This window comes from Eulemur rufifrons, chromosome 8, assembly GCF_041146395.1.
Source record: "Eulemur rufifrons isolate Redbay chromosome 8, OSU_ERuf_1, whole genome shotgun sequence".
Classification (NCBI taxonomy): Eukaryota; Metazoa; Chordata; class Mammalia; order Primates; family Lemuridae; genus Eulemur; species Eulemur rufifrons.
The window spans coordinates 53847669-53874038 of NC_090990.1; the positions used below are offsets into that span (position 1 = coordinate 53847669).

General features: G+C 32.7%; 1 protein-coding gene across 1 annotated transcript in view; it reads right to left on the reverse strand.

Annotated features, from left to right (window-relative positions):
* ANKRD13C (ankyrin repeat domain 13C) overlaps nucleotides 1–26370 on the reverse strand; it is an 81050-nt gene that overhangs the window by 11902 nt on the left and 42778 nt on the right. The window contains exons 6-9 of the mRNA XM_069478073.1: nucleotides 21365–21431; nucleotides 16693–16837; nucleotides 10750–10881; nucleotides 7247–7408 (exon numbers count right to left, since the gene is read on the reverse strand). Coding sequence (XP_069334174.1) covers nucleotides 7247–7408; nucleotides 10750–10881; nucleotides 16693–16837; nucleotides 21365–21431 — 506 coding nt within the window. The remainder of the gene's footprint in view (nucleotides 1–7246; nucleotides 7409–10749; nucleotides 10882–16692; nucleotides 16838–21364; nucleotides 21432–26370) is intronic.

A 26370-nucleotide genomic window follows, 5' to 3' on the forward strand; every position in this document is an offset into this window, starting at 1 on the left:
ATTATATTTTTCTGGGAATAAACTTCTCTAAATAAATTTCTACTGTTTCCAATACAATTCTTTTTAAATGGTATATTATACGTCTCCCATCTTAGTAAAGAGACTATAATGAATATAATTTAACCTTTTATTGAACACTTTACCTCATCATTATGAATATCAATTATTATATTCTAATAATATCTTTTCTAGTTTATGTTTATTCTAATTGGTCCTTTATTACATACTTGACACTTCCAGCTGAATCCTTTAGTGCCCCTCCTATACTGACGCCATAGCTATCTAACCAACAGGAAGACATGAGGTTACCACAGGATACCTGACAGCTTTCTCATGTTATTCTGCCAAGTCAATCAGCTCTGTAACTAAAATGCCTTGTTCAACCCTTTTCCTCACAATTAAATGCAAAAACTCTGATGACTGCTTTTCTTGAAGTTTATAGGAAATACTTTATTTCTAGGTTTGCTGTTATCCTTTTTTTTTTTTTTTTTTTTTTTTGAGACAGGGTTTCCCTCTGTCACCAGGGCTAGAGTGCAGTGGCATCATTATAGCTCAGTACAACCTCAAGCTCCTCGGCTCAGGCAATCCTACTGCCTCAGACGCCCAAGTAGCTGGGACTACGGGCACACGCCACCATGCCTAGCTAATTTTTGTATTTTTTGTAGAGATGGCATCTCACTCTTGCTCAGGCTGGTCTTTAACTCCTGACCTCAAGCTATCCTCCTACCTTGGCCGCCCAGAGTGCTAGGATTACAGGCCTGAGCCACTGAGCCTAGACAGTTTGCAATTATTCTAATATTTCTTATGGTAAAAGTTTCTGGAAGTTTAAGATATTCATGTATTTTATATCTATTCATTCCTATTTAGATTTTATATATATATATAAAATTCATAATCACTAACAGGGCTTAAGTCAATATTCTGAACATATGGTTGGCACAATAAATGCTTTTATCAGTGACTCTAAGTTACAAATGGAGCAATGTTCCCTCCTCCAACAATAACTGGTTAGAACAAGGAGGGCGGAAAAGTACTAACAATACAGGAGCAAGTATCCATGACTTGGAGAATTTCTGAGCACTCAAATTTTGCTATAAAAAAGGTCAGAAATATATACTAAATACTAGAACGACATCTAAAAAGGAAGAAAAAAGGAGAGAAGGCACAGCAAAAGCATTCAAATGGCAAATAATTCCTCCTAAATGCTACCTATAAGCCATTTCTTACAGAAATTAAAAGAAATATTTGGTTGGAAATAAAAAAAACAAGAAGCCAAAAAGCTATTCATTTACAATAAAGAATATAAATTCATTCTGAAAAGGACTAAGATTTATTTTTAAGAACTGAACTTCTATTAAAACATGGCTTTAATTTTTTTTAATTGACAAATAGTAATTGTACATATTCATGGATTATATAGTGACGTTTTGATACAAATAATGTGTGGTGATCACGGTAATCAGCGTATCAATCATCTCAAACATTTATCATTTCTTTGTGTTAGGAACATTCAATATCTTCCTTCTAGCTATTCGAAACTATCTATTATTGTTATGGTCATCCTACACTGGTGTTGGAACACTAAAACTTATTCCTCCTATCTAGCTGTAATTTGGTTTTTTTTTTTTTTTTTTTTGAGACAGCACTCTGTTGCCCAGGCTAGAGTGTCGGGGTGTCAGCCCAGCTCACAGCAACCTCCTTCCTCAGCCTCCTGAGTAGCTGCGACTACAGGCGTGCGCCACCACGCCCGGCTATATTTTTTTTTTTCTATTTTTAGTTGTCTAGCCAATTTCTTGCTATTTTTAGTAGAGACAGGGTCTCGCTTTTGCTGAGGCTGGTCTTGAACTCCTGACCTCAAGTAATCCTCCTGTCTTGGCCTCCCAGAGTGCTAGGATTACAGGTGAGCCACCACACCCTGCCTGTAATTTTGTATCTTTAACAAATCTCTCCCAATCCTTACAACATGGCTTTAAAATGTAGTATTGTCATGTCTTTTGAAAAGAATAAGAAATCATATATATTTTCTAGGTTCTTAAAACTTTCAATAATGTTCCAAAGCCAAAAATATATATTTTACTACTATGTGTCCTATTGATTTTTATAAGATTTAGCAATAGCATCTTTTCAGGATTATTTCTTAAGGTTTTCCCCACTCTTTCCCAAATTCAACTTCCCAATATTTTTAAAAAATTCCTAAAACAAGTTAAAACATTTGGATATAAAGAAAAAAAAGACTATAACAAAGACAGACTGGGAAATAAAATACTTAAGAGGAGGAACAGGCTTGTGGTCAGGTTCCCCAAAATGAAAGGCCATCTTTAGTACTCTAGCTTTATGACTTTAGAGAAATTAACTTCTTTAAACATCGATTTCCTTTCTATACAATGGGACAATGGCACTCATCTCTTCAGGTCACTGTAATAATGAAGTAAGGAAAGTACTTGACAAAAAGTACATGCTAACAACTCCAATGTTTTTAAGCCAATGTAAATAATAAAGAAAAACTTGTTGAAGTGAATATAAATTCAGTTTTTAACCTGTAGAAGCTGAATTTGAGTTTATGGACTCAACTCAGATTAGGCCACTAGAGAATCCTTCACTATTCTCCAGTAAAATACAATGCTTTGTACATAACTGTCACTAACTAAATACATATATCTGAGTAACTAACCTACATTTCACCCTGACTTGTAAGTTAATATATGTCTATTTTCACACCTGATTCACTTTCATATTGCCAGCTGTGACCTAGAAGCCATTAATTTTCCATTTGGTTTGTAATGTCTTTGAAAACTGTTAAGATTTTAAATCTAATTCACCATTAAAATGGCAATGTCTCTTAAATTTGATAGATCCCTCCTTATTGACCCCCTATTGTTTAACTTTACAAGTTAAACTTACATATACCTTTCCTAAAAAGCTTCTTATGTAGGTTTAAAAGAACTGTACTCCTAAAATTATCAACAAAATACATACAAATATTTCTTTTCTCCTTTAATGCCCACTGTTGAATATATATAAACTGATATCATCAGTTCCATGCTGCTTTCCTTGTGTTAAATTCTGTGTCTAAGAGAAAAAAAACAATACAAAGCTATTGGTATCTTTTTTATAATTAGACTTATCAATTCTATTTTGTTGTTCTTGTATCCTATACCTTACCTGATTCAACCAAATCACATATATTGATGAATATCTGATAGAATTACTATTTTCTTTAAATTTCTTCTAAAGATTTATAATTGAGCTCCAAAAAAGATTCTCAAATGTAATTCTTCAATTCTTCTCTAACAATATATGAGACATATTTTCTTTAATCTAAAACAATTAAAAATATAATCTTAAAAAGATTACAAAGCTGACAACATAATCACAGCTCTCAGTAATTCTTAATAAATTACTTAGGTTAAAAAATAATATAATGATTTTTTAAAAATTAACACTACTATAAAAAAGTCTTTTCTAACATCAGAAAAATGGCATGCGCATCTGTTCTTACCATTTTATTCATTATTATGCTGGTGTTACCTTCCAGGTTAGTAATAAGAAAAACAAATAAAAGGAATAGGGATTGGCAAGAAAAAAGCAAAACTATCTTTATTACCTGATGTGAACATGTGTAGAAAATCCTAAGAAAGCCACAAAAGACTATAGAACTAATATATAAATGTAGCAATGTAAAAAAATTATATGTATTTCTAAATACCACGAATAAACAACTGGAAAATGAAATTTAAAAAGAATATCTTTTATGGCAACATCAAAAAATATGAACAATTTAGAGATAAATTTAATAAAATATGTGAAACACTTTTATACTGGAAACTAAGAAATATTTCAGAGAGAAATTACAGCAAACTTAAATAAATGGATAGATATACCATGTTCATCAAACAGAATATTCAATATTGTTAAGATATCAATTCTCCCCAATTTTATCTATAGATTCAATACCATCTCAAAAATCCCAGCAGGTAATACAATAGAGAAGGGACAGCCTTTTCCAAAAATGATGTTGGAGCAACTGGGCATCCAAAGCAAAAACATAAACCTTGACTTAAATCTTATACCATCTACAAAATTAATTCAAAATGTTTCATGTCCTTAAATGTAAAATACAAAACCATAAAACTTTCAGAAAAAACACAGGAGAAACTCTTAGGAACCTGGAGCTAGGCAGAGTTCTTAGACTCGGCATGAGACATAAAACAAAAATTGATAAATTGGATCTCATCAAAATTATAAACTTTTCCTCTCTGAAGGACTCATTTAAGAAGATGAAAAGATAAGCCTCAGGGTGGGAGGAAATATCTGCAAAACACATGTCTGATAAAGAACTAGCATCCAGAATATAAAAAGATCTTTGAAAACTCAACAGTAAAAAAAATAAACAACCCAATTACAAAAAGGACAAAAGACATGAAGAGACAGGTAACTGAAGAGGATGTATAGATGGCAAATAAGCACATGAAAAGGTCAATATTCGACATTATTAGCCATTATGAAAATGCAATTAGGCTCATAATGAGATAACATTATACACTATCAGAATGGGTAAAATAGAAAACAATGACAATACCAAAAGCTGGCAAGTATGCAGAAAAACAGTATCATTCATACACTGCTGGTGGGAATATAAAATGGCAAAACATTTTGGCAGTCTCTTGTAAGACTAAACATTAAACTACCATATAACACAGCTATCGTACCCTTGGGCATTTATCCCAGAGAAATGAAGACTTATGTTATGTTCACGCAAAAACTCATCCATGAATGTTATTGCAGCTTAATTCGTAATTCCCCCAAACTGGAAACAACCCAGATGTTCTTCAACAGATGAATGGTTAAACAAACTGTGGTATATTAATATCATGGAATACTACTCAGCAATAAAAGAAACAAACTATTGATACATACAATTTAGATGAATCTCCAGGAAATTATGCTAAGTGGGGGAAAAAAGCCAATTTCAAAGGATTACATATTATATAATTCCATTGTTCCAATGGACGAAGACATTAGTAGTTGCCAGGGGTAAGGGTCAGAGAGGGGGTAGGGGGACAGCAGATATACCTATAAAAGAGGAACATAAGGGATCCTGTGGTGATAGAAATATTCTATCATCTATCATCTATAGTCTTGACTATAAATGTCAATATCCTGGTTGTGATATTGTACTATACTCTGGCAAGATGTATCCATTGGGAGAAACTGAGTGAGGTATACATAGAATCTCTTTTTACTATTTTTTACAACTGTATGTGAATTTACAATTATTTAAAAATACAAAGTTTAATTAAAAAAAATACAAGCAGGCTTTTATGTAGAAACTGTTTTATCTATAGATTCAACACCATCCTAATCAAAATCCCACCAAGTTTTTTATTCTTTATAGAAATTGACAAATTGAATTTAAATATTCATTAAGAACTATAAAGTTCACATGAGAACTACTTTAATTTCTCATTAGAAGTTGAAAGCTTAATTATTTAATTTAATTCATATTAGTTTGTTCTATTATATAGCTATCTGGTATTAAACTCATTTAACTTCAATTTGCAAAACTACAGCTGATAAAGATGCTATTTAAAAACCCCTTTTAACTAGGTTGAAATATCTACCCTTAAGGTGTTTATTATAAATAAGTTTAAATATGCATAAATCAGAGACAACTGGCAAATGGTCTATGAAATGCTATTTTATAAAGTCTTATTTCCATGTACTCATTCCAAAATTCTGCTGTCAAAATTAAAGAAAGGTAGCAATAACTACCACAAAAAAATAATTTTTTAAAAAGAACTCTAAAAAAATTTAAGGCATAATATAAGTACAAAGACATTGTCTTTTTGTCTGGTCAACAATCGGAAAAGAAAAGCCTTGTTAAAGACTGAGCTCAGCGTTCCCTCTATCAATTCATCTCCATTTCTATTTCCTGAGCACATCATGTCCTATTTCTCCTACTGACCAAGGATCAGTAAACATCAAGAGGCTTCTGGAAAATGAAGTCTAGTGAGGCCTATCCCAAGGTCAGAAGAAAAATGAGGAGCACAAATGGGATGTGGCCGCAAAGCGATAGGATCACACTAAACTGGCATGATCACAATTTTAACTTAAATACTTTACACAGTGTACTCAAATAAACTATGATGATTCATTCAATACGTGAAATTTCTAAGCATTAAAATATTTTCCTGGCACACATAGTATTACCATGAATTAGCTGGAACCTGGCATACTACTCTGGAAAGTTTGACTATCACTAAAACACAGGATCTGGCACAGTACCCTAGGGGAGGGACTAAACATTCAAGGAATTCAAGCCTCCTTATAGTAGCTTTTAATCATTACACTACAATCTGGTACTCACACATATACTTGTTTATACAACACGTACACCCCTGAAACTGTTGTTTCATAAAGTAGAAATGACCCTTATTATGTGTGATGTGCTCTGGATTTTTGCTATCATTTTAAATTGGGTACTAATTTTTTAAAAAGGTGGTCGTGGCCCACTAAATTAATTTCATTATCTACTAAGGGATCCCTATACTGCAGTTTGAAAAACAGTGTTATACAAATGTAGTAAAATGTTAACATTTAGGGAATCTTGATGAAGGATATCAAGGAATTCTTTGTACTATTCTAGTACTTTTCAGTAAATCTAAAATTATCAAAATAAAAAATAAATTTAAGAACACATCTGATTCACCTTATAAGGGAATAAGATTATAGGAGCAATTACCATGTCTCATATATCTTTATATTTCCTAATTTCCCTCCCCTTTCCTTACTGTCACACAATTTTTTACATATAGCATGCTTTCAATAAATACATGCTGAATAAAAAATTTATGGGAAGGTATCAGCCAGAAATGACATTCATAAAGTAGGTGCAGATCTTTAGTTGGGCCTTCAAAGCAGTGAGATTTTGATTGGGGAAGCAGGAAGAATATATGTAAAGGGACATGGATTAAAAACTAATACTGGGTTTCATGTTTATAAAATGACTTTATTATTAATGAAGATTCAAAGACCAAATACAAATTTAGAAAAAATACCTAAGGCCATTTTTTTCTTTTTCTTCTTCATAATAATGACATCAAGAAAATACTCACAGAAAAATAAGAGGTAATACCCAGTAAACAAAACCTGTGAGTATATTTATATAAACTTACTGAATGCCACCAAGAATGAAGTCTATCTCCTCTCTCTTTAGAAAGCTACAAATTAGAAGTAAAATTTATACCTCAAAATTCTGTTCCATTATGTTTCCACCTTTACTCAAACTCTCCATGATGGCTTTATTTCGAAGAATATCCTCTTCACTGAGATGTTCTCTTCTTTTTCTTGATTCTAAAACAAGTCCATTCACCAGATAAAAGTCTGCCAAAAAGTTTCCTACTCTTTCCTAAAACAAAATAAAATATTTCAAAATAATCAAACTTAAAGTAAGATTTTTGAGATTAAAAGAAAGTTTCAAGGTAATGTATTTTTCCATAACATGTAACATGTAGGTGAAAATAAATACTACTTTGGTATTTAAAATTATAAAATCATTTTATACATTCTATTAAGTTAAAAATACATAAAATTATACATTTCAAATTAGGAAAGAAAAACTTAAAACACACAAAGATGTATGGTATTTAATCTGCAAATAAGTTAAATTGTAAATAAAAATACAATATAGTATTCCTTTAGATTCTACTCCCAATCAGCACAAAGCTATCTGAAAACTTCATTACGCTGACAGTCAAATATCATGAGTAACAAGGAGGGGTCAGAGATAACACTGTTCCCATTTTATAAACAGAAAAAAAGGTGAAATAAAAAGAAATAAATAGTTCAAGTCACAGAGGAATCTCTAGCACAACTAGAATTAATGATCTGTTCAAATTCTCTATTCTCTAACAAGAGCAAACATCAAGTTATAGCTGCTTGCTGCTTTCAACAAAGAAGAGAGAACAAGAGAGTAGCTTTGTTCACCAACACAATTAAGTGTTTCAGGGAAACTTAAGTGGTATAAGGGACATCAAGAAGAGAGTCATGGCCCGGCGTGGTGGCTCACGCCTGTAATCCTAGCACTCTGGGAGGCCGAGGCGGGTGGATCGCTCAAGGTCAGGAGTTCGAGACCAGCCTGAGCAAGAGCGAGACCCCCCCGTCTCTACTAAAAATAGAAAGAAATTATCTGGCCAACTAAAATATATATAGAAAAAATTAGCCGGGTATGGTGGCACATGCCTGTAGTCCCAGCTACTCGGGAGGCTGAGGCAGTAGGATTGCTTGAGCCAAGGAGTTTGAGGTTGCTGTGAGCTAGGCTGACGCCATGGCACTCACTCTAGCCAGGGCAACAAAGCGACACTGTCTCAAAAAAAAAAAAAAAAAAAAGAAGAGAGTCATTACTCTCCTTCAGTGAAGTCCTCCTATTCCTTCAACATTAATCTTTACCTTTTTCAGACCCACAGGTAGTCAGAGTTTAAAATACCGTACTTAAAAAAAAAAATCAATAACTTACTGAAAACAAGCTTCCCCTACTACCTGTATGCAAATCACTTGGTCTCCACCTTGCTGCTGTTTTCTGGCATTCCAATACTACGTGTTTAGAGTTGTTTCCAGATCCACTTTGCTTTCAGTGGCCTCCTTAGAAAGCAAAGCATTCTGCACCTGTTTCTACCTACAAAATGGGAACTGTAAGTATTACTGACTCCCTCCTTACTTGTCAAAGATTTAAGATCACCTAGATGCTGTTCAAGAGCTTTGAGATGCTTAGCAGTAGCACTAGATGAATAGCAGTTTCAATTTTCATCTTCTTTTGAAGTGATCCATCTAATGCTGTCCAGAGAACAAAGTACAGATAAGACTTTAAAGCCAACAAATGGACTGCAATGTAGGATCTCACAACTGGGAATCCTATAAATACCATTTGTTGCCAGATAGGCTTAGAGAGGAAAATTAGTAAGCCTAGATCTCATAGTCTGAACTTATCTGTGGTTGGGAAATACTCAGGTGGTAATCATTAATTTTTGAAACCTTACAATGAAAAGTCATTTATTAAATGTAAATTATATCAATAAAAATTTTAAGTGTATATTCCCCATTATCCAGTCATTCAATTTCTTGTTCCCTATAATAGAAAATGCAAAGGATGAAAAACACTAAATCATACATAATGGCAGAAAACTGAACATAAATGTGTCTCTGCATCTAAATGTCCAAAAATAGGACTAGATAAATAAGTTACAGTCTATCCATCGTAATGAATATCATGCTGTTGCTAAAAAGAATGAAGTAGCACAGTATGTGCTGATAAGAGAAGGCTTCTAAGACATACTAGAGAGTGAAAAAAGCCAACAGATACAACATGACACTTTGTAAAAAATAAACGTCATCAATATATTACTATGAATACATATCTAGGTATGGAAAGCATAACAAAGTTCTGGAGGATACAAACTGGTAACCTTCTGCAAGGAGCTCTGGAATTGTGGGCAGTGGTCACGTGGAACTTTTTAGTTTTATGTGTAAAGTTGTATGATGGTTAATTTTATGTGTTAACTTGTCTAGGCTATGGTGCCCAGGTGTTTGGTCAAAGAACAATCTAAATGTTGCTGTGAAGGTATTTTTCAGATATAATTTACATTTAATTAGTGGAATTGAGTAAAACAGATTACCCTCCATGATGTGAGTGGGCCTCATCCAATTGGTTGAAGGCCTTAAGAGCAAAGATGGAGGTTTCTAGAAGAAAAAGCAATTCTGTCTCAAAACTGCAATATACAAACACTGCCTGAGTTTCCAGACTGTAGATTTCTGACTCAAGACCACAACATCAACACTGCTTTGAATTTCCAGCCTCATGGACTGCTCTGCAGATTTCAGATTTGCCAGCCCCTACAATCACATAAGCCATTCCTTAAAATAAATCAATTTTGCCCTCCTCCTCTCCTATCTCCTTTACACTTTCCCTCCCCTTCTCCCTCCTCTCCAAGTCTTTTGTTTCTCAGAGAACCCTGACTAATACAGGCTATTTTTTTTATTGCTCCAATGATAATATATTCATTTCTACTATGTGTAATAAAAATAATTTTTCATAGCAGTAAATCTTGACTGTTACCTGATATGGTTATTCTTGAATTTAAAATTTTATAAAAATGCTTCATCCTACATACTATTCAAAAAATTTTAATATATTTTTGAATAGTCTAATCTAACCTTTTTCTGACAGATACAATGGGAATTACAGAAATAATTTATAATACAGTAATGGGAAAACTTCCACTGAGATTTACTGTAATGACAGTATTGTAGAAATGTAAGCTTATTTAATTTTAGTCATATACATAGAATTCTGAGAAACAGATACTGAGAGAGTAAATGATGTGGAAGTACAAAAGTAGGGGAGAATGAATTCAAGTGTATTCTTCTTTGCAGCCTTTTTATGGAATAAAGCATTAGAAATATAATGGAATCATGTGAAAACATTTTTCCCTGTACAATAACACGGCAGCTAGCAACAAGAATCCTTCCCAACATAGAATTCAAACAAGCTCAGCTTTCTTTCCTGGCTTCTCCAAGAATACATTCTGATTCTATAACCAACCATTATAATCTCCTATCTGGATTCAAGGAAGAGAGAATAAACTACTTGGAGACAATCAGTAAGATACTTCTTCCTGAATTTTCATCACATTATTTTGGCAACATTAAATACCAAACAATTTTTAAAGTTTAAGAATCTAGATTTGCACATACTGTTTTATCTTCCCGAAAAAGCCATCCTGTTTGGGCACGTGTGAAAGAAATTGACTTGGTTGATAAAGTTGCAGAGTAAATATCACTGCTCATTAAAATGTCAACTTCTTCTTCAGTTTCCATCTCTGATTCCTGGGGTGGAGGCAAAAAAAATATAAGAATCTAGGTTTTTCAGAGATTATTAGTGCTACATATGAAAATACCAACAATTACAATGTTACAGAATTCAAAGACAAAAATGACAGTTTCTAAATAACATGAAATGTAACTTATTCTAGAAGTTATATGTTTAAATCACATATCTACTATCTTCTCTAACAAGTTAGAATTATGACTAATTATGAACCTATAAAAGCAGAACACATGAATTACAGTACTCTTACATCATTAGAGATATGATAATGGAAACAGTACTACATTACCCATTACAGAACCATATAGCCTGCAGAGCAATTTAAAAGAACTACTTTAAGAGTAGATAGACCTGAGACAAATGTCCATACGAAGTGTTTTCTTCTTTAAATATAGATGAATCTTACTTTAATTCTTTTTAATCCAAAGACCCACCACTGTCATTTGAGCCTTTCTTTTCCTATTAGTTCTATCTAAGTGGAAGGAAAGAAGAAAAAGGAAAGAAAAGGAGGGAGGGAAAGAGGAACGGAGGGAAGCAAACAGAGAGGGAAGGAAAGAAAGTGGAAAAGGATCTTTTCTATATTCATTATAAAAAGAAAGGAATCCATAAATATCAACCCAGGATCTCTAAACTTAATAATTAGGTACATTTCAGGTTTTATCGTCTACATATTCCTTAGTGGTGGCATATAATAATTGAGCAATACTTATTTTTAAATGAGAAAAAAGGAATGATTTGTGCTTGTTGGAGGGACAGAAGACTAAGTGATCAAGTACAGAAGAGTAAGTGGGCAGGTAAAAGATAAAGTTCTATTCCATAATAGGCCAAGAGAGATATTCTAACTAATATTTGGAACCCTGTAAGGGAGAAAAATAGGTAGAACCTAGAGAGCTGTCTGGAGAATGACAACTGTCCCTAGGGCTCTATTCTCCGTATCTCCTTATTTCTAGTTTCCCCAGAGGCCCATTTTCTATTCTTCACCACCTAACTTTCCCCTACATATAGTCCCACTCTGAATCTTTGAGTCTACAAAAAAACAACAGCAATGGCTTGGGACTGGGACAGTACCATTTCCTCTACCCTTACAAATCAGGGATCCAAAATCTTGATGTTACTGCTAAGGCTATAATAGGTAAAAATGTATTTCTGGTGATCCAAAACTAATTCTGAACATAATTTTCTAAAGAACAACATTGGCTGGAACAGTTTGAATAGAATTGTTAAACCATTATACTTCAAATACATTATGAATCAACTTGAGTTTTATATATTAGCTTGGGAACTGAACATTATATATCACATTGTCTACGAAGAAATTTGCCTTAAGTTTCAAATACCCTATTTTCAAATAAACTTTTTAAACAGAATTCTTCTATAAATCTGAGACTATCTCCTAACCATATAATTGAAAAAGACCTGCTGTTAATTACTTTCCTTCAAAAAACATTTAATGAACAGTTATTGCTTATATATGTACAACAGGATAAACAACAAGTATTCCCTCCCTAAGGATTACTGCTCAAAATCTACCTTTCCTATATCTTAGGCATTAAAAAATACACACATACATATACACAACTACCCTTAACACAAGTCCTTTGGTGATCTCATAAATACTATAACATCAGCTAATACTTGTACACTACTAGCCTTTAATCTCTGGCTTCTCTTTCAGTGCCATATTTCTAACTCATCTATTGCCTAGTTGGCTATCCTGTTGTCATTTAATATGTAAGAAGTCCAATTATTTAATAAATATCTGAGAGTCTAATACAGGAGTCAGCAGACTATAATTAGCAAGCCAAATCCAGCTTGCCACCTGTTTTTATCAATAAAATTGTATTGGCATATAGCCATGCTAATTTATTTACATATTGTCTATGGCTGTTTTTATCCTAAAAACAGCATAGTTGAGTAGTTCTGAAAGAGATCATGTGGTCCACAAATATATTTAAATATCTAAAGTACTTATGAGCTCTCCCTTTACATTAAGAAAGAATTTGCCAATCTATGGCCTAGAATATACTGATGCTGTATTAGGTACCAAAGAATACAGCTAAAAGAACTCCATGCAAGCTGGGCCTGGTGGCTCACGCCTGTAATCCTAGCTACTCCAGAGGCAGAGGTGGGAGGATCACTTGAGACTAGGAGTTCAAGACCAGCCTGGGCAAAACGGCAAAATTTCATTTCTAAAAAAAAAATTTTTTTTTAATTAGCCAGGTGCAGGGGCATGTGCCTGTAGTCCAAGTTACTTAGGAGGCTACAGTGGGAGGACTGTTTCAGTCCAATTATAAAAAAAGAAGAAAGAAAGAAAGAACCCCATGCCCTTGAAGAGCTTAGCTCAATAACAGAAGAATAAAGCCAGATAAGTAAATATGGCATTAAGTTCTACAGCTCCAGATTTAGTAGGAGCATGAAGAAACCAATGATCACTTGGCAGGAGAGAAAATGACACTAAGTAGGTGTCCTACAGATAAGAGGGTGCAAGAAGAAAAGCATTCCAGGAAGTGGAAACAACATGAATAAAGTAATGAAACCCTAAATAGCCTGACACATCTGAAAAACTGCGAAGAGTTCAGTATTAGGGTATTTAAAATAGCAGGGTAAGAAAAAGGCTGCAAAACTAAGCAAAAGGCAGGTCACAAAAGGAATCATGCCATGCTAAGTTTAGATCTTACTTTTTATGTAATGAGGAACTTTTAAAGTATTTTTAATTAAGGTATATCCCATAAGTTTATTTTTAAAGTTCAATATATCTCCAATAGGTGGAATAATTTAGAAGCAGACAAGAAGGGACCCAGGAAGATCATCTGTGAGACTTTCCAATAGTCCATTTGAGAAATAATGAATGCCCGAATTACAGTAGTGACAACATGAATAATAAAGGAATAATTATAAGACATTAAGGAGACAGAAATGACCAAACACATTCTCTAATTAGAAAACAAAGAGTACAAAAAAAGATATCAAAAATAACTCCTAGGTTTCTGACTGAATAGAGAATAATGTCATTTATCAAAAAGGAGAAAAGAGAAGAAAGGGCAAGTTCGGGGAGAAAATAATAAGTTTAGTTTTAAATTAGGTGAATTACGAGGTACCTTGGAGACACACATAATATCTATTAGGCAAAACTGTGTGGAATAAAAATATATATTTATGAAACATCAACCTATAAAAGGTAGTTAAAGCTGTAGGAATGGAAGAGATTATACTGGCAGTTTGTAAAAATGAGAACCACATCAAAGGCATACCAATATTTAAGAAGTGAGCAGAGAAAAAGGAACAGGCAAAGGAAAATAAGGAGAAATGAGAAAAGAACTGGCCAAGGTCAAATTAAAAGGAAATGAACATTTCAAGAACTGTTACCAAATGATAGCAAACACTTCAGTGAAATTTAATAAAGAGAGAGTTGAAACAAGTACACTGCTTTTAGCAATGGACTCAAAATGAGTATCATGTAAAAGCTCAAGCTTGTTTCCTTTTCCAAATGTTCAATTCAGTTGGTGCCAATACCATCATCCACTCTTCAAGCCAGCATCACTACATTCACCCTTAACTCTTTCCTCTTCTTAATTGACTACATTCAAACTATTAGCGAATCTTATAATTTCATTCTCAGAAATTTATGTCACAGTTTCTCTTTCTTAATTACTCACTATATATTATTCACCTTAATTTTATTCACCTTGGATGAGGATTAGCCAAGATTCTTACCACCTCTCAACTGGATAACTACAAAAACTTCTCAAATAATGTCCCTGCCTCCAATCTCTCCTTTTTCAAATTCATCTTGCATACTCCTTATGAGATCCTGGAGATGTCATTTAATATCTATAAGCCTCAATTTTCTCATCTGTAAAATGGAGACACTATCTAATTTGGCAGATTATTTTAAGGATTTAATGAAGACAGCTGTAAAGCACTTAGATTATAGTCCTAATATGCTGGCAATTAATATTCAGTATATGATAGTAATTGATATACACTATTAATACAATGCCACTATCCACAGCACCTAGCAATCTCTAGCCTTTATTAGGTGCTTGATAAATGTTTGAGGAAGAAAGGGAGGGAAGGATGGAAAGTAAAAGAAATACATAAGATTAAGTCACCTAAATTACTTTTTGATCAAATTAATACCTTGTTAAAAATCTATGACTCTGTTGCTAACTGCAGCAGATGCTAAACTGTCTTATCTCGCTTAATTTTAAGGCCTTCTATAAACTATTAGTACTATCTCATGCTCAATAAGAGAAACTTTCACCGTAGTCAGACAGATATCCTTTCTCTTTCCCAAACAGTCCATTCTTATTCTTACTTCCCTGACTTTACTCATTTGGTTTTCTCTACAAGGAACAGCCTTTTTTCTGCTTTTTTTTCTTCTTCTCTTCAAAATCTTCATTGCTCAGTGCCAGTTAGGAAGCTATTTATTTCAACAGTACACATATAAGGTCTGGTCAATAGATATGGCAATAGGAAGGTCTAATCTAAGAGATACTGAAGAAGGAGCCACAAGATACGGTAAATGACAATGTGGGAAAACGAAATTACAAAAAATAGGGACAAAATAAAAACAAAGAGTGGCAAAAAGACTTAAACAACATCTCGTAGCTGGACACAGTGGCATGTGCCTGTAGTTCCAGCTATTCAGGAGGCTGGGGCAGGAGGATCACTTAAAACCAGGAGTCCAAGACCAGCCTGTACAACACAGCAAGACCCTATCTCTAAAAAAATTTTTTTAAATAATTATTAAAAATCTGTAGGGCTATCAATGACATATACATACCAGAAAAACTTTTTCTTTGGTTTACAGCAGGGAAAGGGAATAAAGGATGGAGATAATAGTGTACATGGTTTTTTCACAGGAAGGTAAGACATTACAGAAGGAAAATTATGTTGTACTGTAAGAAGGAAAGGATAGAGAAATGAAAGGTAGCCATAGAGTTAGGAAAAGTAGATAACAGTGTAGACGAATCCAAAAGAGGTGTTACTATTAAGGACTACAGTCCCCAACCCCCAGGCTGCAGACCGATACCCATCTGTCCATGGCCTGTTAGGAACTGGGCCACACAGCAGGAGGTGAGCAGCTGGCAAATGAGCAAAGCTTCATCTGTATTTACAGCCGCTCCCCATCACTCGCATAACCGCATAAGCTCCACCTCCTGTTAGACTAATGGCAGCATCAGATTCTCATAGGAGCACGAACCCTACTGTAAACTGTGTGTGCAAGGGATCTAGGTTGCCCACTCCTTATAAGAATCTAATGCCTGACAATATGAGGTGGAGCTGAGGCAGTGGTGCTAGTTCCGGGGAGCAGCTGCAAATATAGATTATCATTAACATAAAAGTTTGACTGCGCAATAAATATAATTAGCTTGAATCATCCCAAAACCATCCCCACCTCCCCATCTGTGGAAAAATTATCTTCCATAAAACAGGTCCCTGGTGCCAAAAAGGTTGGGGACCTCTGACTAAGGAGATAAAGAGAGTCAGCAACATTAAAAGCCAAGGAAATAAGATAATAAATGGTAAAGAGCAAGCACAGGTTCAACAGATGAAAACTACAAATGAAAACTAAGAGAAGTTGGAGTTTATTGATCAAACAGATTCAATGGATTGATCAAGATGGAGACCAGATGACAGAAATATAAAAAATAAAAATAAAGCTCGTGGTAAGGAAATGAAAGCTTTAGGAATAAATCATCTCAATTACACCTTATACTTTTAAAGAAATTACACTGAGGCTTGGCTAAAAACAGAGACCTTTTTTTGAACCATTTACAGGAATACTGACAAGACAACATGCTCACCTCATGGTGTATTCGCTGATAAACTTTTTGTTCATTGTCTAATACTACAAAAGATTCAGAGGGTGCCGCATCCCCATTGAAAATGAAGCTTAAATCCCCTCGTTGGCACTTCATGTCAGTAAAGTCTATGAGAGTTGTGTCAAGCCTGTGAAAGATGGGCAGATGAGAAACTGACAAATAATATTCTGATAAAACTTCATTAATTATTAAACAAGCTTTGTTCCTTCTAAACTCAAACCAAGATGTTAATACCATATTTCAAATTTATAGATAAAAGCTCAATTTAAAATATTTTATTAAAAAACAAAAGATATTTAAATATATATTCTATTTTACCTAAAGTTCATTTTTCTGAATATATATGTACTTCATTAACCCAGCAAGAAAGAAACATTTCCCCATTGTTGAAGCATTTCCTTTATTGTATACTTGTTTCCTACCATTACTAAAGTTACTCAATAGAAATTACTTCAACATGGAAGGACAGAGAAGAAAAGCAGACTTGTCTAACAGTCTTTGAACCCTTTACTATGAGGTCGCTAGTCTAGCAGAGTATTTAAGACCGGTACAGCAATGGATGGACCACATTCTTGGATTCAGAACTCCCCTTTCAATCTACATCTATACCATATGCCTAACCATCTGGTACACCAAACCTTGCTTTATCCTTCAATTTGATAAACCATTTAACCTACTCCAAACTCTTGGCCTTTCTGTTTTGACTTCCCAGATTCAGACTAGCATTCTCTTTCCCAGCCAACACTTCCACAGCCTGAAAACCATATAGATCGTTCTGTACCAAATACTCATGGATTCACAGACTTGTGTGTTTATTGTGCTCTTTGGTAACCTGGTGCTGGCATGGTCTAGCCCAATGGGCTAGTTTCAAACAATATTCCACAAATCACTACTGAAATTAAGGAAACTATTGAAATAAAAAACTTTCCAAGTACCCTGAAGTGCTTCAATCTTGCACAAAGCTTTATGGATCACCAGATCAGGATCATTCTAGCTGATTGGCTGCTCAAAACACACAGTCCTTAATCTAAGGACCTGATTAGTCTAGCTGTCAAGAGGTGTTAAGCTTCGTTAAGTCTTTATGAGAGATCCACCTTGGCTACTGAATTTCTAATGCAACTATAGGAATTCATCACTTTGCAGGTTTTTCAGTTATCACAGACAAGGCAAAGTGAGTTGGCATTCTTGGTTTTCCTATATAAGAAAAGTTGAGAAATGTAACATACCTCACATGCTGATCAAAAGAATTATTGGGGTTACATATAATTTATCATAAAAATTAATAACTTTAAAGAATGGAAGTGATACTATTAATAATTTTATCAGGAAAACAGGGGTGAACCAGAGTCAAGAGGGAAGTATGGTCACCGTATATACAAAGTATACAAACAGTATAAGCCATATAAAATACACATGCCCCTCAAAATTAAATCTGGAAGCCCTAAAAAAAGCAACTCACCAACTCTTATAGGAGTGAACTCTGTCTGCTGCTTTATAGCTGAATTCTAGCTCCTGGTCCACTCCCAGTGACCTACTCCATATATTACTAAACAAGTCCTATTATTGCTTGAGCAATGTCCTAGAGAAAAGTGTCATTAAAAGGGGCTCATCTCCTATCTCTATAAGATATGGGCTCTTGATAATACCAAAAAGGAACAGATCATTTTATATATATGTGGACTATTTGGGCTCCAAGCTTCAACTACCATAGAAGCTCTATGCCCCACATAAAAGAAGAAATGGACTAAAAATAGTCTTATGCCTCCATTCCCTTCTTATCCATCCTAGGAGAAAGTAGTAGTGGGTTGCCAGGGGTGGAGATGAGAAAGGTGAGGAAAGAGATGCACAGAAAGACAGAGAAAAAAAAAAAGTCAGACTGATATGTTGACATTTGAGATCTCAGATCTAACAATACCTAAAATCGCTTATAGAAACTTCCGAGTTATGTAAACTAGTCAATTTTTATTTCATTTATGTTTCTACAATTTGCAACAAAAGACTATCCCATACATTTTCTGCAATATCCTCACCATATTAGATGAACTACTAAGATGTATTATGTATGCCTCATAAATAATATAATTATTATCATGATGGTATTTTAAAGTACAGAGTGTCCCAATAGTCACCATACACAGGGAAAATAGGAAATTATAGCTAAATGTACCTTTATTTACAAAATATTCATTACAAAATTTTTCCTTTGTAGTCTCCATACAAAGTTGGAGTTGTTGGAGTTGCAGTTGTTAATACAAATGCAAAGATTTTCATAGAAAATATTCTTTTAAGAAGAAAGCTTGAAAAATGCCAAACAACACTGAAAGGAAATAAAACCTTCCCTGAGTCAGGAAAAGCTTGACATGAGACAAAGTTTGCAATGATCATTTCAATCAGTGAGTATGGATTACCTCTTAATTATTAATAGTGAAAATATTAGTACTTTCAATAATAATGTTGTTCATACTTTCCTATTTCTACTAAAGTATTAGTTTCTCTTAGATACCAAAGAAGACATTTCAAATGATTACATGGCTTTCATGAGAGAAAAGTAAACTTTAAAGATTTTTCTTTGAGCATATTTTAAAATTCAGCTTCATGTGAAGTGATGTTATAAAAAATTGTCTTACGACATTTAAAACTGAAAGTTTGTATTTAATGTTAATAGATTTTTTCCCCTTTATATAGATTCTAAAAATCTAGGCAAAAAAACTTTGCCATACATTTAAAAGCTAGCCTCTCCATTAATCTGGTAAACTGTGTTTGATAATGAGAACTTCAGAACCTATCACATTTCTCCTTCATCCTCAACTGCTAGTAAACCTCAGGTCTGAGTATCTTGCTAATTACACTAGCTTTCCCTTAACCCACAACCTCTGTCACAATTATTCTTCCCCAGACTCTTACTCTCCTGTCCCTGTTTTAAACCATTTTTGGGTTTTATTATCAATACATACTATATAATGTGCATCACAGCATTTACTTTTAAAAGTGATATATAAATGTGAAACAGTTCTTTGTAAAAGAAACACCTTATTGTCTAAACCTAAGAATCAAACAGAACTAAAACTAACTTTTTAAAATAGCACATAGAAGATAACACTGTTCTGCAAAATTGTCTACTACCTTTAGCAAGTACCTATATTAAAAATGTTTTAACTGATGAAACCATAATAAGTACCAACAAAAAGCTCCTAAATTAAATCTATATCATTATCAAACCCTTTTCTACTTAAGTTTTCTTCTATATTTTTCTGTATTTTCCAAGTTTTCTATAATAACCACGCATTTAATGTGCATGATCACTTTCATAATTAAAAAGACCTGAAGAGCTTATTTTTAAAAATAAAAAAAAACAGAAATATTTGCCTTAATCAAATTCTATTGCTTAAGGATAATTATCCTAGAATTTATTTCCAACTAAAGATTTATCTCCTCACTAATTCAAAATATTACACAATAAATTTTCTCAAAAATAGATAAGTCGTTTCTGCTTTATGACATGGTATGAAGAACAACTGTCAAGAAGTCAGAAGTCTTGCTTCAGCCATTAATTTGTAAAATGCTCTTATTAAAAAAAAAATCACTTAACTTCTCTTGAGTTTTCTCATCTATAAATGAAGAGTTTATATGAGATAATCCTTCAAGTTATCTCTAGTTCTAGACCCTTAAACATACAAATTAATATTATAGAGATGAATAGAGATACAGACATACAAAGTTTTATATATATACACACATAATTTGTATATATACCATTATATATCAGATACATAAGTTGACATATTCACTAGCATTATATATAGTTTACATATATATAATTTATAAATATGCCTACATTACTATAAAGCTAAAGATATAAAAATGATAAAAGTAAAATTCTCAAATAGACCTATTTTCCATCAGATCCAAACATCAATCTTAGTTATAAAAGGAAAAGAACAAAAAAAAAAAATCAAAATTAGCCTTAAAGTGCTCACTAAAATGTATAGATGACTGAGCAGATGAATGGATAGATGCATTGATAGGTAAATAGAGGAAGGAAGGATATGGAAGAAAAAGGCAAGAATTAGGTCTTCTTTATATGCCCCTTAGTCCTTAATAATCAGAGAGGTAACCCTTTTAAATCTTCTTACTATTACATTGTATCATGATCTTCACTCTGTTTACCTTCTAGATAGTCTATAGTTGAATAAGAATAATATCTCTGCTTTAGTCAAGATTTTATATCTTTGGTTTCTTATCTATAATTATCTCAAATGAGATAAAATATTGTAAATCTATTACAGCATTTTTAACACATTGACTGCCACACTAGAAAAAAAAATTTTCCTTAGGGCTACAGTGTTTTATTACAAAAATAGAATAAAAACTTTGAAAACAAAACAATCCTTTCTAATTTAATGAAAAATTTATTTTTTATTGTTTTCTGCGCTTGAGTTCCATGCAACTTGATAAATAGTTCATGCAGCTCCCAAGGAAAAGAGACATGTGCTTCATGAGGCCCTGGGCTCAAAACTAGTGTGAGTTAAATACAACTCATGTGGCAGATAATGTATTAAGTTATAAATACATGTAAACTATGAATACAGAAAGAAAAGCTTGCTCTAAATCTCAATTTTCTTTTATTCAATAAAATAAAATAAAATCACCTTACCTGATATTGATACCTTGTTTGTATATTTTACATGCATCAGAAGGCAGAATTCGGGAAAGTAAAGGCACTGTATTTTTGAAAACAAAAGATAAAACATAACTACCTAAATTCTGAGACATTTATAAACCTTCAAACTAAAAGAAGAGTAAACATTTTATTAATTCACCAAATTGTGATTTCCTTTCAACTAGTATTTTTCCACTTAAAAACATTGTAAAGCAATTTTGAGTGACTTCAAATATCTACTATTTAATTGTAATTTAAACAGTTTACTATATTCCCACCCCACCCACAAACACATAGGACAGCAGTAGAGTCAACATAATGCCATTCTTAGATACATATTGCATATTACAGATGAGTAAACAATACTCTATGTAACTAAACTATCCTGAATGTGTAACCAGATGGACCTGAATCCTATCTGATTCCTTAAATATAACCTGGAAAAATGGCAGAAAAGTAATGTGCATAATAGAAAGAGACATCTTTGGAACAAGACAATTAAATTTGAGTTTGAATCCCAAATATGTGCTTTGGTTATTTAAGTTCACTGTATCTGTTTCAAAATCTGTAAAATAGGAATCATACTATTTACCTATAGATTTCCACATTCCGATGTTGCTATCTATAATTCATACCATACCACCCCAAGCTATTTTCTGACAGTTTTTTATTATTTATTATCTGCTATATTTTAGGAAATAGTAGTTATTTTACGGATGAATAAATCTGCATAACAGGCTATATAAACTACCATGTACAAGAAATGAAAAAAGTGTGAACCTCAAAATCTTAATATTATGACCATATCACATTTATATGTGTGCATAAGTATTTGTGTATCTCTGAGTATAAGATACATTACATGTGTATCCCACAAAATGTAGTGTTTCAAAAATAGGTGATAAATTAATCTGAGTTAGAAACAAAAATTTTAGAGAAAATTAAAGGGTAGTTTTTTAAGTTAACTTTTCAAAAGCATCAATACTTTCTAATTAACATTAAAGGTATATACCTACTCTATCAATGTTTCTTTTAGACCCTTAGAGGTCATTTAATCCAAAATTACTTCCAGCATTGAAGACAGTTTTCTGAACATTTTACTGTACAAAAATAAGAAAAGTTTATTGCCCAGACGGAATATCAGCTAACAGTTACTCTAGTCAAAGAATATAAGAAATAATTTTCTAGCAAAATTTTTCCTTTTTTGAAACAAAAGTTGGGAAGAGCAATAATAGTGTAAATCTATAAATGATCAAAGTTCTTTCTCCATGCTCACTGAGATATATCCTTAAGTATTTGGTGTCGTATGAACCAAAGATGATTAACATTACAACTTAAGTTAATTTACCTTTATGGAAAACTTTAGTATCATACACCAAACAAACTTTAGTATCATAAATCAATACCTACTTATCAAAAATCAGAAAAGGAGGAAGATGGGAATGCAGAGCGAAAACAAGATTGAGAGGCAAAAGTTAAGCAAAAATGGAGAAGAAAATCATCAAGCAAAATAGATTGCTGCTAGATTTTAATGCATTCCAAAAACATAGCAATTCATATTTTCCTAATTCTGTAACGTCTTTTTTCTCCCCTATGTAAATTAGACAATTAATCTCTCTATTTCCTAAATTATCTCAGCATAATCTGAGAGTCTAGCACAGTACACCAAAGGTAGCATAATTCACTAAGCTGAAGATGAAAGAGTTCTTAAGTTTACATTTCGGTTTTGCTACCACTTATTCCATGATTTTAAGAAGAGTTTCTAAATTTAAGGTTTTCCATTTGTAATATGCTGGTAACAGCCTCAAAAATATAGACTGGATAGATTCTGTGTATAAACAAATCATTAGTTTTTCAGCTGAAATGTGCTGTATGTATAATGCTAAATTTTAAGTAGCGATCATAGTATTTTAAATTATTTTAACACTTACAAAGGGTTCCTTTAAAAAAAACTGATTTTATTTCATGCACACCAACAGAAAGTCTACAATAGATGGGGCAGTTACTGTTATCCTCATTTTAAAAATAAAGAAAATGAAGCTCAGGAAAAATATCTGATTTGCCATGTCAAATAGGAACCAGTACTTCCAATTCCAATTCAAAGCTTTCCTATACCTAAAAACCCAGGTTGGAGTAGTTCAGTTACCTTCAGACTTGCTATTACCTAAGTCTGTGGCTACTTTCTCAAAAGACTGAATATAGGTAACAAGATGAAAAAAAGTACAGTATGCTCTACTATCTCAAAATTAAACCTACCTTGATCTCAATATTTCTTGGCTTCCCCTTATTTCTGGTTTAAACTTCTTATTTTTCCTTTTTTTTTTTTTTTTTTAAGAGACAGGGTTTTGCTCTGCTGCCTAGGCTGGAGTGCAGTGGCCCGATCATAGTTCACTGTAACCTCTAACTCCTGGGCTCAAGCTATCCTCCCAACTTAGGCTCCCAAGTACCTTAGAACTGCAGGCGCGTGCCACCACACTCAGCTAATTTTTTTTTATTTTTTGTAGAGAACAGAGTCTTGCTATGTTGCCTAGGCTGGTCTCAAACTACTGGCTTCAAGTGATCCTCCTGTCTCAGCGTGAAATCCCAAGTGCCGGGATTACAGGTATGAACCACCATGGCCAGCCCTTTTTTTTTTTTTTTTTTTAACATTATATTTTCACAAGGCAAAGAAACATGCCAAAACGCTAGAAAAAAGCTTGATCATCAAATCTAATAATAGAAACTAGCTAGTGTTTTTTAATTGAAAGTGTGTAGGCTACATCTAAGTTTTTAGTTTTTTACATATAAGTTTAGTTTTCAGAATTACATATGACACCTAACTATCAGGTACTAACACTTTAAACTAGTAAAATTCTTTATCAATAATAATGAAACAGATGTGCTGACTTTTTTGAATCAAAGTCAAGTTCTCAAAGAAGGAATACTTTTGACAAATATCTCTGTGGTTACGTTATGAATTAGATTATACAACATTTATAATGTACTGTTTATAACTGTAGATATATATACAATTTCAGGAATGATTATATGTATTTATATCTCTTCATATAATTAAAATGTCACTTTTAAAGTATTTTATAACATTTTGTTCAGCAAGTCAAATTGACTATTAATATACTAGAACTGAAACCACTAACAATTACTATGAGACTCAGTTAAAGAGCCAAAATACTCAAAGGACATCCACACAGTTTAGGATGACAAAGCAGGACTGGGGTCTCTACAGATAAGAGAAAATGAAGTTAAAAAAAATATTCAGGCTTTAGACCAATCTAAACTTGGAGGTCTTTTATTATACAAGGGTAGTACAAACCTGTTTTTCTCTCTCTGTTCTAAGACACCAGATGCGCTGAATGATACATAAAGCATAAAGGCAAGATAGGACTATCAGTAACAAAACCATACATGATTTTTTTTTTTTTTAAACCATACATGATTTTGAGTGGAACCAAAACTAGCCTGATGAGCTAGAGTTATAAGACTGTGGGAAAAAGCTGATAACATTTAGAATTTAAAATTCTATATTTAAAAATTAAACACATTAGGAAAACCTTAATCATCCATGCCATAAAGTATTATGTAGCTCTTAAAACAAATGAAGTACTTACACATGAACTAATATGGTAAGATACCTGTGATATATTAAATAAAAATGACAGGTTGCATAATTATGTAATAGTATGATCCCATGAAAAAAACTAATACTAAGAATACATATATATTTGTGTGTGCATACATACACATACACATTTGTAAGCACTGAAAAGGATTTGGAAGTTTTCACATAAAATGTTAACAGTGGTTGCCTCTGGAAAGTAGTAACAGGGAAACTTAAAAAGACTTGATAATTTTCTATAATGTTCAAAAACTTACAGTGAATATTCTATTAAAAAACAGATAATCTTATAAAGTCTGAGAATAACATTAGTTTTAACTTTTGAGTTGTATTAGTCAAATATTACTAAAAAGGGTACTAAAATCTTTAAAAGTGTACATACGTTATAAAATCAGTGTTTAAAAACATTGGTAACTTTAATTTACATAAGCTTGAGGAGAAGCCTGATCCGTATCTAAAAGCTCCAAATAAAGAAGGCAGTTTACCAAAAATACAGTTTGTAGAAAAATTAAGTATTACTTAGTTGAGAAGCCACCAGAAACTTTCTTTTTAAGACAGTTCACTAACTTTCAATATAGCAGAAAGAAATGTGCTAATGGATTTCAGACTTATGGTTGCATTTGCTTTTTCAGAAGATATCAGAAGATAAATTAAAAGATATAACACGTATGATTGTTAAACTTGACAGGCATTTTACCGCTATACAGTATAGTGTACAACTTCCAGTTTCTAAGTGATGAGTTGAAGCTAAATTTGCAAACCCAAGTACATTCTGAGAATATCATAACTTCATTAAAGGTGAACAAATATCAGAATGTAATCTGTTGCAAATTAAGTTCCATTTATTCATCTACTACAGGCCTAAAACTGTGAAATTTCTATTACTATCTAACAGTAGTTAACATTTTTACTTATTTGGTAGAGACTATAAACACCTATTCGCAACAGTCCAATATATGAAATATGTAATTATGAATTTACACACATATACACATATATAATTTCTAAAACTTATAAAAAAATAGAATATATTTCATATACTTGTCAATATCTGATTTATTTTTAGGATTATTTTGGGGATAAATATCACCGAGCACTCAAATACCTTTATATTATACAAATTAATTTAGATGCTTTTAAAAGCACACATAAGCTCATTCCATCCAAAGCTTTCCAGACCACATTTTAAAAAATCTTTTAAAACAACAAAATTTAGTTGTTTAGTTAGTAAATTAAAGGTCATTAAGACCAAACTTCCTATTTGGACAAAAGGTTTTCTCCCTAGTGGACTCATGTTTAAAATGGGGAAGTAAAAAAACTTATCTTGCAAAGGTAAATCAATAAATGACTAAAAAGGTCTAGGTCAAAATTAAGGCCTTTTATA